Source organism: Ambystoma mexicanum, chromosome 11, assembly GCF_040938575.1.
Source record: "Ambystoma mexicanum isolate Mex_15411 chromosome 11, UKY_AmexF1_1, whole genome shotgun sequence".
Taxonomy (NCBI): domain Eukaryota; kingdom Metazoa; phylum Chordata; class Amphibia; order Caudata; family Ambystomatidae; genus Ambystoma; species Ambystoma mexicanum.
Genome location: NC_090934.1, coordinates 704,316,467 through 704,333,955, shown reverse-complemented (window position 1 = coordinate 704,333,955; position 17,489 = coordinate 704,316,467). Strand labels below are relative to the sequence as shown.

Genomic DNA, 17,489 nt, shown 5'->3' with positions numbered 1-17,489 from the left:
TGTGTGCTCCAACAATAAAATGTAGATGTGAAAAAAAGTTATCAAAAAGGATACAATCAAAAATACACTATGGAGAATGAAATAAATGACACCCATCAAAAGAGTAAAACAAAGGGTAAGTGGGGAAAAGGTACCCACTCACTGGGGAACAAGAAAAAATAATATAAAAGTTATCAAAAAGGATACAATCAAAAATACACTATGGAGAATGAAATAAATGACACCCATCAAAAGAGTAAAACAAAGGGTGAGTGGGGAAAAGGTTCCCACTCACTGGGGAACAAGAAAAAATAATATAAAAGTTATCAAAAAGGATACAATCAAAAATACACTATGGAGAATGAAATAAATGACACCCATAAAAAGAGTAAAACAAAGGGTGAGTGGGGAAAAGGTTCCCACTCACTGGGGAACAAGAAAAAATATATAAGTCCAGCAAAAAGTCTGGGGTTCTCACACGTGAAGGAGATTTAGCACTACAATGAGAATCTTACCTAACAGAGAATCTCACATTTTAAAAAAGTCTATTTCTGACAATGGGTTAATTGTAACTTATTTTATTTTCTGACTATATGTGCGTTATAGTGATGTTCTTTATTGGTATGTTTGTAAACACAGTGTACGTGGACCATATCATGTATATGTATAGGCATGGCTAATATAGATATGAATAGTTTTTCAAAGAAATAGAAATCCTTAAAACCTTTCATGAGGTATATACCAAGTAGAAAGTGAGATTGTGTAATAGTTATGGCCAGTGGTTCCAATTCACTAAGCTTTAGTCCAGCTTTAGTCCTGCATAAGTGTGACTTGCCAGATAAAAAGATTCAACTTCCACTCACATAAATTGCAGGTATTCCACAATAGGTGTAGCCTGATTCTCTAACAGGCATGCACAATGTCAGCTAGAGTACACCTTGGTATAAATCCTGCCAAGTTGAGAAACATGGCACGTCATACTCTTAACATAGGTTTGGTGTAACTCACCTGGAGTCTATGTGCCGGGGTAGTATCTGCCAACAGCTATTCCACCAGCAGTTCTCGGGTGTAAGTGTGCTCTCTTAGTGAATAATTTACCCCAGATCATCCGTTAGGCATAGGTTTCATCTAGATTCACTCTGTGGTTTAGTGAATTGCATTTTATAGGGTAATTTACAGTACACTTAGGCCCCAATTACAAGTACTGCAGTAAGTGGTGTAAATGAATCTTATCTTGACCATAACTACCTATTTTAACCTGCCAGCCTGTGCAACTACCATATGTCTTACACATGCCTGCCTGCATGCCTGATATAGCTCCCTGCACCATGAGGTGAGGCTTTGCCAGACTGCTTACCCACACCTATTTTGTCTCATATGTTAGTTTGCACGACTGATGTAGCCCCCCGCACCATGAGGTGAGGCTTTAACAGTCTGCATACACACACCAATTCGGCCTGTAACCGATATGCGTAATCTAGCACTTCACTAAATGTACCATGCACTTTCGGTAACTAGCGCCAAGACGCCTCAGGGTTTTGCGCTCTCAAATAAATGCAAAAAATAAAATAAATTAAATGCTCCAGGCCACGATTTTACAGAAAACATGTGCTTTTGCTCTGACAATATACAGGTGCCTCCAGTGCCAGCTCTGTAGTGGCACATGGCAGGATCAAAGGTTACAAGCACACTGTAGACTGCTGCTGGAACATAAGTTTCCTGTAGGCTGAAGAGGCTTTTCTATCCACTGCATCTGTGATCTAAATCATAATTGGGAATCAGTGCTTCAGAGGCAGAACTGACATAATAAAGCCCCCTCTCACTAGGGTGCTGTTCACTGGAGTTCCTTTAAAGTCAGTAGGGATGGGGCAAGGTTGCAGTAACAAGAGAGGCGGGGTGGGCCGACGGAAGGGTACCGGCCTCCTAGTTTCCCTTAGGGCTACTTCTCCTTTCCGGTCTCCTCAATATTCGACAGGCAAGGTACTCTGTGGTATGTCAAAAGGCAAAGGGTACTTACTACAACAACATGGATTGGGCCCCTTGCAATAGGTTTGCTTTGGACCACTCCCCTGTGCCATTTTGATTTTAAAAGGAGAGGGGCACCCCCTCATTCATTGATTAACCTTTGGACTCTTGAAACACAAGAGCAATTCACTGGACCTCTGTTGGGGGTAACATCTATTCTAAAGTGCTCTACCAGTGAGGTGAAGACAGAAGGAATCCAAGGCAGAGGAGAGCTCTGTCCCCTGTCTACTAACTACCAATAGTGAACAGTGGAGTTAACCTGCCGTGGCCCGAGGCTTGCCTCATTGTTGGCTGCAATGGATTTGGGCTCTTGTTCAATTTAGGTGAAGGATCCCTTCTAGATACAAGCCAACATATTGAGTGACAGCACATGACTGAAGCACTAAACTTGCCTCTTGAGGTCCAGAATTTGGACTCCCCAGAAACCCTGAAGTCCATGAACAGTTCTGGGCCCTGATTACAGAATTGAACAGCTTGTGAGCTACACAGACTCTGACATGATCTGCCTGGCCAGGCTTCATCTTGCCATGTGCTTTTACTGCTTGAGAACTGCACCGTCTGTTGGACCCAATCGTCCAGTTCCCCAACCCCACACATAATGACACCTTCAGAAAGCACCTTAAAGCCTGGCTTGATGCTGGTGAGCTGCAAGAACAAGACAAAAAGGTATTTGAAGAGGTCATGTCCCCCCACACCATTTTAAAGGACAACAATGACTTTTAAACAGCCCTTCTCTACCTGGATCTTCAAGAACTTACCTTTGAAAATTGAGATGGTTGCTAATGAATTTCTTGAACACCACTGCTCGTCTACCAGAGTGCCATTGTACATAAGTCTAAATGCTCTGAGTTTATTTTACAGGGGGAGCGGGGGTCATGTTCTTAGATTAGTTATTTGCATTTTATTGCTTGATTAAAAGTCTATGGTTTTATAGAACCTTGACTGGACATTTATTTGGGTTGCTACTGCTACCAGCTTATACCCCCTCCTGAAATGTAGACTGCTCTCGGACTGGGCTACCAAAAAAGGCGAAGGAGCTATACTTGTTGAGCGGCATATGTTCCTTTTTTTTTTTATTGCGATCACTGCTGGTTTGATAGTAGTGTTTGTCTGAGTAGACGGTTTAGCCACTACTCATCCCAGTACTCCTACAAAGCAGAAGTAATTTCATTGCACTTCCTGAAAAATGTATTTCTTGTTCTCCGACATTATCATTACAAAACAAATTCCTAGCTCATGGAAAACATCATATGTAATCCCGGTGTATGAGAAGGGCGAGAGAAGTAATCCTAAAAATGATTGCCCTATAGCGATTATGGACGCCGATTCTAAGATTTTCGGGGGTTTGGTTCTGAACCTAGTGGAGAAATGGATAGAGAAACACTATTTTCTCGAATAAGCAATTCGGATTTAGGAAACAAATGGGTACAGAATTAGGAGGACTGATGTTTTCAGTACTACAAGAAAATGCTTCGGAAAAAAATGCTTCACCGATTTATGTAGCTACTATAGATCTATTGCAAGCATTTGACCGGTTAGATCGAGTTCTTTTATGGTCAAAATTGCTTGTACTTGGAATGCCTTGGTATATTCCATCAATCATAATTAACCTCCATGAGGGTTCACTGATTCAGGTACGCCTGAATGGTGAAGGTAAACTGTCAAGTCGCAATTCCAACAATGAACGGCTTGCGACAAGGATGTATCTTTGGCCCAACCTTATTTAATCTTTTTGTATCGGACGTTGGGAAAGTATTACACCCTGTATCATTTATCTCCCCGCAAATAGAGGGGGTGAAACTAAACTGTTGTGCCTACGCAGACGATTTGAAACTCAAATTGGTCTGCAGTGATTGATAAACGCTTTTAAAAACTACATTGAGCTTAATGGTTTAATTATAAATGAGAATAAGTCCATGACAATAATATTGGGATCCAAAAAGAAAACTTAAGCATTTAACTGGTACTTAAATAGTTATAATCTGGCAACTAGAACCTCATTTAAGTGTCTAAGCTACCCAGTCTTTATTAAATTCACTAAACGTTCTTATTTGAATGTATTAGAGGAACGAACAGTCTTGCTTAAATCACAAATGGCAAGAGTTAACAAAAAGTATTGCAGATATTCACTGCAGCCGTTGCTTCGTTTTTATAAACTCAAAGCTGTTCCTAAATTGAGTTATAGTCTTGAATTTTATCCTTCTAGTACTCAGCATGGCTTCAGTAGTATGGAAGCGAAAATATGGAGAAGTCTATTATACTGTCTACCAAAATGCATTCCGCTCTGGGCCCTTAGGTACGAGTTGGGTCTTCAGTCATTGACCAGTATCATTGAGTGGAATAAAACAGCACTTTTCAGAAAATGTATTCTAGGAACAGGTAATAACTTATGTGCAGTATTAGGAACAGAATTGAGAGCAGGTAACACAAACTCCCATTTATTATTATCAATGTATGAATGCTATCGTCTTTCACTGAACAAAATTGGTGTAGAGATGGATCTTTTGATCACAAATCCAATGAAAGTCAAAGGAAGATTGCAATACTTCGACTGGGGGAAACTAATTTGAGAGTAGAAAGCCTGCAGCTGTACGGTCATTTGGTTTCAAATTGGAAGATTCTGGGTACCTTGAAACCATATCTCACAAAATGTCCAGACTAGAAGTGGATGAATCTGGTTATGCGCTTCAGATTGAATGTATTGTTAACAGGGGAAATTTTGCAGATTTGAGATCAATCAGGGGGTGTTCATGTTCCTTGTCGCTTTTGTCAGAGTGCAACTGTAAAGGAAACTATCAGGCATTTAGTACTAGACTCTGAATCATTGATGATAAATCGTTTAGAATATTTTGGTAAATTTGGGAGGGACTCAGAGAGAGTGTTTCCTGAGATAATATGGTGGAATATGCTACATGGAAAGTGTGTCTCTCAAACTGGCAATAGTACACTTTCTGTCAAAAGTATGTGGATTGATGACTATTGAATGATAAGGTACAGATGTAAACTCTCTATTAATTTCAAATTTTAACAGATTGGAAGGATATCTAAATATTTTCCTTAAAAATATTTTTTTTAAAAAAGGGATTTTTATCTTTTTGACTATTTTATGAAATTGTAATTGGATTTGTAAATTTTCGTTCCTTTTGTAAAGGTTTTCTTTGTAAAGCCAAAACAAATAAAAAAATATTTATGTTTATTGATCAATCCCCCGCTTTGATTTAAGTAAATTTTACCTCATTTTCAGCTGTGCTGTTATTTTTTTTAGTACAATCCTTTAGTGAAAGTTTCCTAAAAATGAAATGAAACTGCAAAAAGAACCCATTACTAACCGTAAGGGTGCAGAAGTAAGGCTCGGGGAAAATGGTGGTATGTTTTTGGATATGGACTTTTATATTAATTAAAAGAGGGTTGGAAAAATGCCTCTCTATCCCTACCTCAAAGGAAACAAATGACATTGTCAGGAAGTCAAACTAAAAAGCCTTTCACTGTTGTGTTCCAAAACCTATTTCTGTCCCCAACACTAATAATCTAAGATAACTGTGTAATGATGATCTGTTCCCAAAGTAAATAGTGTTCTTTGTGTTTTTAACAAACAAAGTTTCTGGTAAAAAGGTGATGCAAAATAATGTTTCGAAATACAAGATTCCAATGCTAGGGTTGTACTCCTTTCGCCTAGACTTTTCTGAAGTCACTGGATAATTCACGAGGAACTGTTTCTTAGCTTCACAGTTCTTGTATCCTATCAGGTTGGCATGCTCTGCTACCAAGCATAGGATCCCAATGCTAGGGTTGTGTTCCTTCCCCCTAGTCTGCTTCTTAAACTTACTGTTCCTTTAGGCTTCTAAGCCTTTTTGCCCTTTTGATATAATGTCACTAAAGTATCCAGGAGGGAATGCGTCTTGGCTTCATAGTTCTTTATCCTATCAACTTGGCACAGTCCACTACCAAGCATAGGATTCCCTTTGTCAGTTCCAGGGTTCTTGGCCCCTTTATTTGGGTGCGGGTCCCAGACTTGCATTGTTGCATTAAATCAACTTGGTTCACTCTCCTGCCAAGTATACAACTCTCCCTCGCTTGCTTCAGGGTCCCAGACCTGCTCTTTCATCAGGGTGCCAGACCCACTTACTCTTTGGGCCCAGGTCCCAGACTTGCAATCTTGCGTTGTATCTGCTTGGTTCACTCTCCTGCCAAGTATACAACTCTTATTTGCTTCAGGGTCCGAGATCCTCTGTTTCCAGTTTTTGAGCTCATCCTGTTGTTCCCCCGGACCTATAACAGCTCCCGGGCAACCCGTGTACCTGTTTGCTTCCTTCTTGGTGGTACTAGCAGTTCACGGACAGCTGTGTCCCTTCTGGAGGTTCTGATAGCATTCAGGCATCCGGTGGGGTCTGCAGCGGCTCTGCAGTCTGATGTCTTTCCCCGGCTGCATGTTCTGTCTCTTCTGTGCTTCGCCGGACCCTGGGAGGCAGAGAAGACCAGAGTAGTCCTCTCATAATGGACCACGCCTGGGTTCTCTCTTTCCTACAGTTTGGGCTTTTACTTGCAACTAGCCTCAGCTTTTTTTTTTTTTCTTTTTTTTGTCTGTCTCTCTCTCTCTCTCTGGCAATCGGCCGCTTTCTCTGTTTCCCACAAGTGATCCTTGGACTCCCGCCATCTTCTTCGTCACAGTACCATCCTTAAAGCTATGCACATGATACATTGTACTTTCTGGGTTTTTAGTGTTGTTGTGTAGGTTAGGTTGACTGGACAACAAAATACATTGGCCCTATCCAGAGAGGGGGAGGAGGAATTGGGGTTGGAGAAGTGGTTGAATATATTAAATATGGGGTGATACCGTGTTCTCTGGTGATGGTCGTCCCCAATCCCATTGGGGGATTCCTTCCCCATATGATCCTCCCTCAGTGCACCACCCACAGGGCGACTATTGTACTGTGAATGCACCGCCCTGGCCCCATGGGAAAGCTCCACCTAGGACATCCTCAGATTCGTCACATAACCAATAATTTAAACTTTGTTAAAGCAAAATAAAATCATTGCAGTACGCATTTAGCAAAAGCCTGAAATGGTAAGCACTTACACTTCAGCATGTTAGAAAACGTACCTGTGATGATCGATTCGATGTCTTGCAATTTTGCAGTGTTTTCTTATTATATGTTTTACCATTCACTTTAATTTTAGAAACTGAAGTTGGGCCCTTTCTTGATTTATTCTCACGCAAATTCACTGTGAGCTCAGGGAAGCTTTCCAAAGCATTCTTAAAACAGAAACAAAAGCACGGTTATAAACATGCTGTAAGAAAATTGCAGCCTTATAGTAAAACAATGACTTACAAAGTGGACTTGACACAGCACAACATAAAACACATTAATAGTTCAAACCGCAAAATACCTACTTCCAGTTAATAAAAACAGTGACATTGAAATGTTTTTTCCCAGCATATCCCAATGGCAAACTATGATGTAGTTTTTGCTGGGCCTAAACAAACATGCTCACTGAAAAACACTGTCAGAAGAATGAAACCTGCCTTAATTTGCAGTCCTCAACCTTGACATTTTTGTTTCTGCTGGCTCGGCTCCTACCATTTTGAATATGTCTTGTCACTGGAAGCAGAAGCCAAAGTTCAAACTTAAATGATGGCTCCCCAGGGACAGTGAGTCAACTATAATGTAAATGTTACTCAATTGTATTGACTATAGTACTCCTGTGGTTCAAAGTCCTGTTTCTGGCATACATTTGAAACAACCATAATGCAGAGACGGGACCAGTGCCGTTTTACAATGCAAAAGCCTAATTTCTTTTTACTGGGTGCTCATTATTTACCAGGATGCATACACACCTTTTTGGAGCTAGAAAGCCAGGCTTTTTAGCGCGTATTTGATACTTGAATACATGAGATTTATACAGATAACTTTTCACTAAAAACGGAACTGCAATTGTCTCAGTTTTATACTTTTGACATTTGACATATGTGCTAAGTGATTACCTCTTCAGTTCTGAACAATCTTAATTTTGTATCTGTCTTTTCTTTTTTTAAAAATTCTTTTTATTAAGCTTTTCATGAAATACAACATATCGTGACCAGGTAACATAAAAGCTCCCCCACTACCACGTGCCCCCAAACAATCCCCCATCCCATGATCTAAATCCCGCTCCTCCAACCCCCCAAACAATGTCCATGTGGTGTGCTGTCATTTCATAGAATCGTAAGACGGATCCCGGTTACCTCCATCTTCGCTTAACAATTCTGTTCATCCCCTTCTCTCCCCTGCCTCTAATAAGCCAGTTCATGGGGGCCTTAGGTCTTCAGTGGATGCCAGATCGTTCAATAACTGCCAACAGTGGACTTCCAACTCATTCTACCCCTCTATGCCTGCGCAAGTACTACACCTCTGCCAACCCCCACCTGCTCACATCTTGGAGACAATGTCTTACCGACAGGCCACTTGCCCCTTTCCATGCAATGGTTATCTGCCTTTTAGATAGCACCAGCTGGAAACTGGCAATCTTGGTCCAAGTCTTGCGGCACTTTTTCCGGTAGCAAGCCCCACAGACATATGTCATGCTTATATTTGTTCCCCAGCAGCGTGTTGAGACGTTCCATCACCCCCCCCACAAAATCGCGTGGCCCTGCCCGTATCTTGGGCAGTCATGCCTCACCGTTGGATTTATTACGTGCAACCTCTCCAGCATTAAATACACCCTGTGCAGGTAATACAACTGGGTGAGCTGGAATCTGGCGTTATGAGACGTCTTTCTAACTTGCTCCTACATCTTTTCCCATTTCCTGTCCAAAATAGGCGAACCCACGTACCTTTCCCATTTCGCTTTAACTCCCAGTTTCTTTGATTTTGTTTATTTAACTGTTCATTTATAATGCACTTAATACCAGCGTTGTGGCTTCTAAGTGCAGGATTGGGATTCAAACCTCTGTGGCGCTGCGTTGTCTTGCTTCCAAGACAAACACGTTTCCCCTGGGATACCCTGGGCTTCCATCTTCATATTTTATTTTATATAGTGCCTTACGCCAAAGCACTGTACATAAGAACAAAAACAGTACAGATAATGGAGTCAATATTTAAAACACAAAGTATTTCAGCAATTGCAAAACATCCTCATTAACCAGATAAAAAGATGGTATCATAGAGAGACCAAAAATGATGAATAGACAGTGATAGAATGGAGAGAGAGAGTGGGAAGGCATTCCAATTTAATGGTGCTAGGAGAGAAAAAAGACCAAAAACGAGATTGAGCACAAGGAGGAGAGGGAACTACAAGACGGTAGTGAGAAGCAGACCTAAGGGAAAGAGAGGGAAGATAAAAAGAGACAAGGGAAGAAAGATAAGGGGGGGCAAGACCTTAGAGAGCTTTGAAAACCAGACATAAAAAACTTTAAACGGTGATGAAAACAGAGCCATCCAAGTTGAACCAAAGAAGACGAAATAGAGTCACGAGGAGCCAATTGACAAAGAGCTAGAATAGAATCTTGAAATAAAGATTTCAGCGGAGCTAAACGAGATATAGGAAGTCCAAAGAGTACAGAAGAACAGTAAAAAAGTTGTGAAAAGACACCAGTAGCTTTGTGGCTTTGAAAGTCATAAACAAACAGGCTTTCCGGATGCTATGCAGATGAAATCAACAAGAGTGAGCAGATAGTGAAATATGATGGCTGAAAGAAAGATCTGAATCAAGAAAGAGACCTCTGTTATGAACTACAGATGAAGTGGGTAGTTGAGCTGGAGGAAATGAAATAGAAGAAGGTAAAGAATACAAAGAAATAGAAGTGGAAGGAAAGAAAATGACCTCAGTTTTTACATCATTGAGAACTGAGAACTGGTCTGACATCCATGATTGGATAGCCAGTAAACAAGCACTCAGTTTGTGATGAATATCGCCAGTGAAATGTGGGAATGAAAGAAAAAGCTGTGTGTCATCAGCATAAAAGTGATGCAAGAACCCGAAAGAAGAAATAACCCCAGCTAATGAAGAAGTATAGAGAGAGAACATAAAAAGGACCAAGGACTGAGCCTTGAGGAACACCACAAGTGAATATGTTTCAGAGGAGGCCCCCGACCAAGAGACTGAGAAAGTTCTCTGTGATGGATATGACTGGAACCAGACTAGAGTAGAACCAGAAAAACCAAAAGAAGAAAGAGCAGACACCAAAAGATTGTGATCAACAGTGTCGAACGCGGCAGAGAGATCAAGAAGTATAAGGAGAGAAGATTGTTTAGTGTGATGTACCGAATGTAAAGAGTCCAGGACAGATAGAACAGCTGTCACAGTAGAATATCCTGGACGAAACCCAGATTGAAAACGAGGCAGAATAGAATTTTGAGAAATGAAAGTAGAAACTTGTGTATCGACTATGCGCTCAAGAATTTTAGAAAGATAAGGAAATAGTGAAATAGGACGAAAACTAGAAGCAGAAGATGCAGCAGCAGAAGGTTTTTTCAAGATGGGAATAATAGTAGCATGCTTGAATGAAGACGGAAAAATAGAAGACAATAAGCAAGAATTAAATACAATCGTAAGATAAGAAACAAGTGAATGGTAAATCTTAGTTATAAGTGCAGATGTATTGTATCCAGAGGGGAAGAAGTATGTTGAGCAGTAATAAGAAAACAAGTATCTTCATTAGAAATAGGAGTGAACCCAGTAAAAGTTACCATGGGAGATTCCAAAAGAGGAAAAGAAGACAGAACTATCATGAGTACGAGAGGATTCAATAGCTGATCGAAAAGAAGAGACTTTAGCAGTGCAGTAAAGTAAAGTAAAGTAAAGTGCAAGATCTGTGGCATTGAGAGTAGAGTTAATTGAGGGATCAGGAATTGGAGAAGAAAGCAGTCGAGAAAGAATTTGAAAGATGTCTAAGGTGAGAAGACTGAGTGAAGTAGGTCAGAAAAGTAAGATTGTTTGGCTGAAAGAAGACAATTATCATATGAAGTATAATAAGTGGGGGGCGTGGCCTGGAGCTCATGGCGAGAGGAGGCTAAGCCGCCGTGCTCCGACCGAGACGCTGCATCTCGATCCCTTTTGCCTGATTTAAGCTACACCTATGGCGGGGAAAAAACAGAGTCGAGTGAAGCAGAACCGGTTCCCAGCAAGGTTCTGCAGTTTTCCGCCTGATTCGGAGACCCTGAATCGCGGGATCTCCACTGTAACGATCCCTCCCCCTGCCGCCGGCGAAAAACAAGATGGCGTCTTCGCGCTGAATCTGGCCCCGAGAGACGCACTGAACCCTCCTGCACCCGCTCCAGCCCATAATTTCGTGGGACACCTCTACGGCGGTTCACGGCCGCGGAGGTGCCCGATCTTCTGCCCAGGCTTCCTCCTGTGAGAAGCAGCATCCAACCCCAGAGAGCCACACAACGCCGCCGCGCCAACCAGCCTCCGACCCCAGCGAGGACAGAGCATCCAGTCAGGGACGCAAGCGGAGGACCCAATCAAAGCCGGGGTCCGCTTGCCGACCCTGACTGCAACTGGGGAGGTCCCCTGACCCACGTCCGGATCGAGCCCCGCGAACCCGGAGTGCCCGGGACCCGTGTCGCAAGGCAACGTGCAGATCCTGCGCAACTGGAGGAGTCCTGCCTCCGGCGCCCGCACGCGTGAGAGGGACCGGAGACCTCGAGGCCGCTTCCAATAGCAACCCGCACGCCGCAGCAGCATCAGGGCACTGACCTCGGCGAAAGATGAACACCCAGTCGGGGGTGTGAGCCGGGGGCCCGACCCGGGCTGAGAGTCGCTCGTTGGTCCCGACTTCATCTGGGGGGGGGGGTCCCCCGATCTGCAGCCGCAACGAGCCCCGTGAATCCGGGACACCCAGGACCTGTGTCGGAGGGTGTCACATGAGTCCTGTGTGAACGGAGGAGTCCTGCTCCTGGAGCCTGCCCTACACTGCGCCAGAGGACCTGTAGATCTCGAGGTGAAGAGTTGCGGGGGGGGGGGAACACGCAACAGGTCACCGTTTTCACCCATCCAAAGGGAACATGGGCACACACCGTCACCCCAACTAAGAGGTTGACCCTGAGTTTCCAACCCTCCAGGCTATCTCAAAAACCGAACTTCTCCCCATCCGCTGACACTCAATCAGGAACCTGGTTACAACTCGTGCGACGTACTGTGGGTGACGACAGCCACGGGAACAGCTCCCACATACAGTGAACTGGCCTTACACCTCCCCGCACAACCCTAAGACCGTCCTCCGTGGGCTGCACCATGGACCAACACTGATTATTTCTGGAGCGGTTTGTGTAATGGTTTTGTGATCTCCCCACCATGGCTGCCAGAAACAAGGGGAAAGGGACTACCTTGGACACTTATGTATCTGCCAAACCAAAGACCCCCCCCACAACCACGCTCCTCCACCCCCGAACCGACACATCCAAAAGATGGAGTCCCCTCCAAAAACCAAGCCCAGGTACTAGAAGCTATTGCATCACTACGAACATTCATAGACTCCAGAATAGATGAGTTCAAGTCAGAAATCCAATTTATGCGTCAGGACGCTCGCAATTTAAATGAGAGAGTGACGATTGCTGAGGTGACCATAAAGGAAACGTCTGAAGACACCAAGGAACTGAAAGCCAAGGTTGCAGACCTCGAAAAGAAAGTAGCCGTACTTGAGGCAAAGTCTGAAGAGGCCGAGGGCCGCGCCAGACGGGGCAACGTCAGAATCCTTGGGGTTCCAGAAGGAAGTGAAGGTTCGAACCCGACAGCTTACATAGAGTCCCTAATACATACAGCAAGAGGTTGGCGCTGAAAGGTTAACACAGGATTTTGTCAGTCGAAAGGGCGCATAGATCCCTACAAAAACGACCCCCACCGGGCTCACATCCTCGCCCTATAATCGCTAAAATACTCAATTTCCAGGACAGGGAAACCATCCTCCGGTACTCTAGGGAAGAGGGACCCATTGAACGAGGGAACTCCAAGATAGCCATCTACCCCGATTACACCCAGAAGGTCCAGTGAAAGAGAAACTCATTCGTGCCGATTAAAGCCCGGCTCAGGCAATTGAACCTGAAATATATGCTGTTATACCCCTGCAGACTGAAGGTGATATACAAGGGCAAGGCGATTTTTTTGGAATCCCCCGCAGCCGCCAATATGTGTTGGAGGACAACAACTTAGCAGAGGGTAAAGACACCCAAATCATGGAAAACTGAAGACTCACCTCCGCCGGCCCAGACATAAGGCAAATAAACACCAAGAAGGTAAACCACCCAACAGTTAGCTCCACAGATGCGGCCCTCGCTTGGCCCACGCCAGGCACAGAGTCCAACCCCCACAAACAGTTCGGGACAGGCCAGTTGCCTGACCAACCCCACCCGTGCCCGACACCCGGATGGGTTCAGACGGTACGGGAGCGCCTGAGCATCAGAAGGAACATGTAGTTGCTGGGCACACCAGTTCTAATTTTGTTATTTGTTTTGTTTGTTACACAGTCTTCAAAATATCAAGAAGGGGGCGGCACGAGACCAGCAGACCTTGGAGTCCGGAGTTGAGTAGACACCGGTACCCAAGCACAGACTTTCATGACCTGGGGAGGTGTCCACCCCGCGTCACCCGGGGCGACCACAATGATAAGTCCGAAGCACCAAAGCAATGGCGGTCCAACTCAGGGTGTTAACGTGGAATGTGAGGGGAATGGGTACATACTTGAGGAGGAATCAAATCCACTCTTTCCTGCGCAGGAAAAAGGTCTCAATAGCAATGCTTCAAGAGACCCATCTCACGGAAGAATCCACAGCCTAGTTATCCGAAAGATGGGGAGGGACCGGGAGAGGAGCACCTTACTCCAAGTTTGCTAGAGGAGTGTTCACGTGGGTAGACCCGACCGTGCCCTTCCGATTACTGGACTACGAAGCTGACAGAGGGCAGATATCTCATAATGTGGGGAACTATCAAATGCACGACAGTTTGCCTAGTGAACTCATACTTACCACAACATGGAATACCCTCACACCTCAAAATGTTGAGTACCAAAATGATCCTCCGCAGGGAGGGAGCATTTATATGGGGAGGCGATTTTAATTGTATCAGGGACAGAGCTATGGACAGATCGGATCCCCCCCGCCTCCTAAACAACGCCACAACCAACGTGCTAAACACCACAATTGAACAACTCGACCTGGTGGACATATGGAGGGAACAACACCGCACCGAAAGGAGCTATTCCTATTACTCGGCCCCACACAAGGTCCACACGAGGATAGATTATCTGTTCACGGACCGTGCACTGGCCCAACAAGTGGATTCCACAATATATCTGGGCAGAACCATATCCGACCATTCTCTGCTGATGATGCAATGGACATTCAGAGGACCCAGACTGCCGATCCTGTTATGGAGAATGTCGCCGGCAGCACTCACAGACCACGCATTTAAAGAGGAACTTGGTAACAAGCTGGAAGAATATCTAGATATTAACAAAGGCTCAGTGGCAAGTTGGAGCACACTATGGGAGGCCATGAAAATTGTGACACGAGGAGAGGTCATATCCGGAGCAGGTGGCATCCGCAGACACCTGAAATCAGAACTGGAAGATCTGGAAAATAAGACTGCACGCCTGGAATCCGAAATTGACGCCACGCCGAACGTCGAAACTGAGCTAAAAGGAACCTGAGAGGAATGCCTCTCGGCCTGGAATAGACTCTCCAGATTTGACTACACGACTTACGTTGCTAAGGCACATGTTGCTAAGGCACATAAAGAAGCGGATAAGCCTGGTAGGATGCTGGCCTGGCTATGTAAATGCAAGTTCCCGAGGCACCTCCCAACTGAGATAGTAGACAAAAAGGGGACGGCCCACAGGACGCAACAGGCTATCAACTCCGCATTTGCAGACTTCTACTCCAAATTATACGGACATGACACCAAAATACCGGTGGAGGATATAAGAGCTACCCTGGAGGAGATCGAGCTCCCAAGACTGACGGACGACCAGAGAGAGCTTTTGGACGCGGAAATCACTGCAGAATATGTGACGGAAGCGATCAGATCGCTAGCTACATGCAAAGCCCCCGGGAGTGACGGGCTCCCGCCAGAATTTTATAAAGCATATGAAGCAACCCTCACCCCGGTACTGCACGAGGTGTATATGGAGGCATATGAAAATGGAATCCTACCCAACTCCATGAAAGAAACAATTATCATCCCTATACGTAAGCCCAACAAACCCAGTGACAATTGGGACTTGTACCGCCCAATTGCCATGTTAAACTACGATTGCAAGATCCTGACCACGATCCTAGCTAAGAGGTTGGCGAGGGTGGTGGGAACCCTGATACATGAAGACCAGAACAGTTTCGTCCCAGGACGTAATACTACTGCAAATTTGAGGAGACACCAGCACATCATGGCAGAGACCTATGACAGGGACGAAGACCTAGCGGTGCTATCACTGGACGCTATAAAAGCCTTCGATTCCATCTACTGGGAATGGCTGCTGGAGGTGTTGAGGGAATTCGGCTTTGGTGAAGGCTTTGTGAGATGGGTCGAGGTGTTGTACAACTCACCAGTAGCGAGGGTGAAGACCGGAGGGACGGTGTCCAAACCGTGGGCAATACAACGAGGCACTAGGCAGGGATGCCCGCTGTCCCCGATGTTATACATTCTGGGCCTCGAGCCAGTAGCCACCTACTTTAGGAAACAGCACTTCGACCCGGGCATCAGACTGGGCAGGGACCACTATATAATATCCTTGTACGCGGACGACGTTCTTCTGTACCTGAACAATCCTCAGCTCACTGCTCACGTTGCGTTAGACATCCTGGATAATTATGCTTGATACTCCGGGATAACATTCAGCAAGCTAAAATCATGTGCGTTCCCGCTGGCTAGACTCAGGGGTCTGGATAAATCCGACTTGCCAGACGTCGGGATACAATGGCAACTGGAGAGGTTCAAGTACCTAGGAGTCGACGTGAGCCATACCCCTACACTCACGCACGAATATAACACAGACAAAGCAGTAAGAGGCCTTCGCAAATCCATGGTCTTTTGGTCAAAGTTGCCGCTCGCAGTGATGGGCAGAGCGGCAATAGTAAAAATGATAGTTCTCCCCCGATTTTTATACTATTTCACGAACGTCTGCCACTATATTAGACCTCCCTTCTTCAAAAAACTGGACTCTTTAATCAAGGACTTCATATGGGGTCATCCAGACACAAGCTCTCTGCCCACACTTACGCTCCCTACAAGGAAGGAGGGATACAGCTGCCAGATCTCCAAAGGTACTATCTAGCTGCACAACTCAGCCATGTGACGAAATGGCTCTCAGACGACCTGTCACCCGAAGCTGGACTACTAAGACTGACCACCTCCAAGCTGTTCCCTAAGGAAATGCTTGGGAATCCGATGAAGCATTTATCCGTAGTCCCCATGATTGTTACCCTAGGCAGGCAGATATGGGCCAGAACTGGCTTACTCCGACAACTAAAACACCCCTATAACCCCAACACTCCCATCCTGATAGACACCTGCAAAACCTTGCGATAGCCAGAAAATGGGAGAGAGCTGGGATTTACACATGGGGGGACATGTTTGAGGAAGGCGTATTCAGAGAATTTGAATTGCTACAAGCTAATGAGGGTATCCCAAGTGGCCAATTTTTATGGTACCACCGCCTTAAGAAGACGGCCAATGCACAATGGCCTGTCTGGCCAGAAGAACCCGCTCCAGACCCCCTCCTCCAAGAGATGTACGACCTAGCAGACGGCTGGAAACCGATCTCCCGCTTATACACTAAATTGAACGATAGACCCAATCCGAAAAGTGCAACGCTGAGGCAAAAATGGGAGGCCGAATTGGAAATCACATTATCCGACAGTGAATGGGAGCGAATACTACTATACCCCAAAGAGGTGTCAAGAAACACTAGATTCAAACAAGTCCAACTAAACGTTCTATATAGAACTTACATGACCCCATTAAGAGTCGCCACCTTTAACAAAGAAGCATCCCCAGAGTGCCCCTGGTGCGGAAATGACAATGCTGACATGATCCACATGTTCCGGACTTGCACCAAAACAGCGAAATTTTGGTCCATGGTGAAAAGCACCTACACAAATGCGGGGCTTAAGAGATACGAATGGAACCCAAAGGAATGCTTGTTGGGAGCTCATCCCAGACCTAGCAAATACAAACACCTGGTCAAACTAATGGACCTAGCTTGCATCCTTGCTAAAAGATCCATAGCGATGGCATGGAAATCACCAGGGGGCCCGAGGCATACACGATGGCCTAAAGACCTGGAAAGGTGGACAGAAGCTGAGACTAGAGCCTGGCAGGATGGAACCAACTCAAGCGGTGATAATGCCAACGACACCCTAGAATCATGGAAGGCCCTGCTGCGTGACATACATTACGCTGCTGACCATAAACCCCCCTGACTACACGACCCCTATCAGCTATTTGGCCGAGATCTATCTCAAGAATGAACACTTTTGAAACTTAACCCCTTGTGACTTTTGGAATACTGGACA

General features: G+C 44.9%; 1 protein-coding gene across 3 annotated transcripts in view; it reads right to left on the bottom strand.

Annotated features, from left to right (window-relative positions):
* The window catches only part of QSER1 (glutamine and serine rich 1), a 1,726,564-nt gene that overhangs the window by 181,377 nt on the left and 1,527,698 nt on the right, over positions 1-17,489 (bottom strand). For all 3 annotated transcript variants that reach the window (XM_069623572.1, XM_069623573.1, XM_069623574.1), the window contains one exon: positions 7,106-7,258. In XM_069623572.1, coding sequence (XP_069479673.1) covers positions 7,106-7,258 — 153 coding nt within the window. The remainder of the gene's footprint in view (positions 1-7,105; positions 7,259-17,489) is intronic.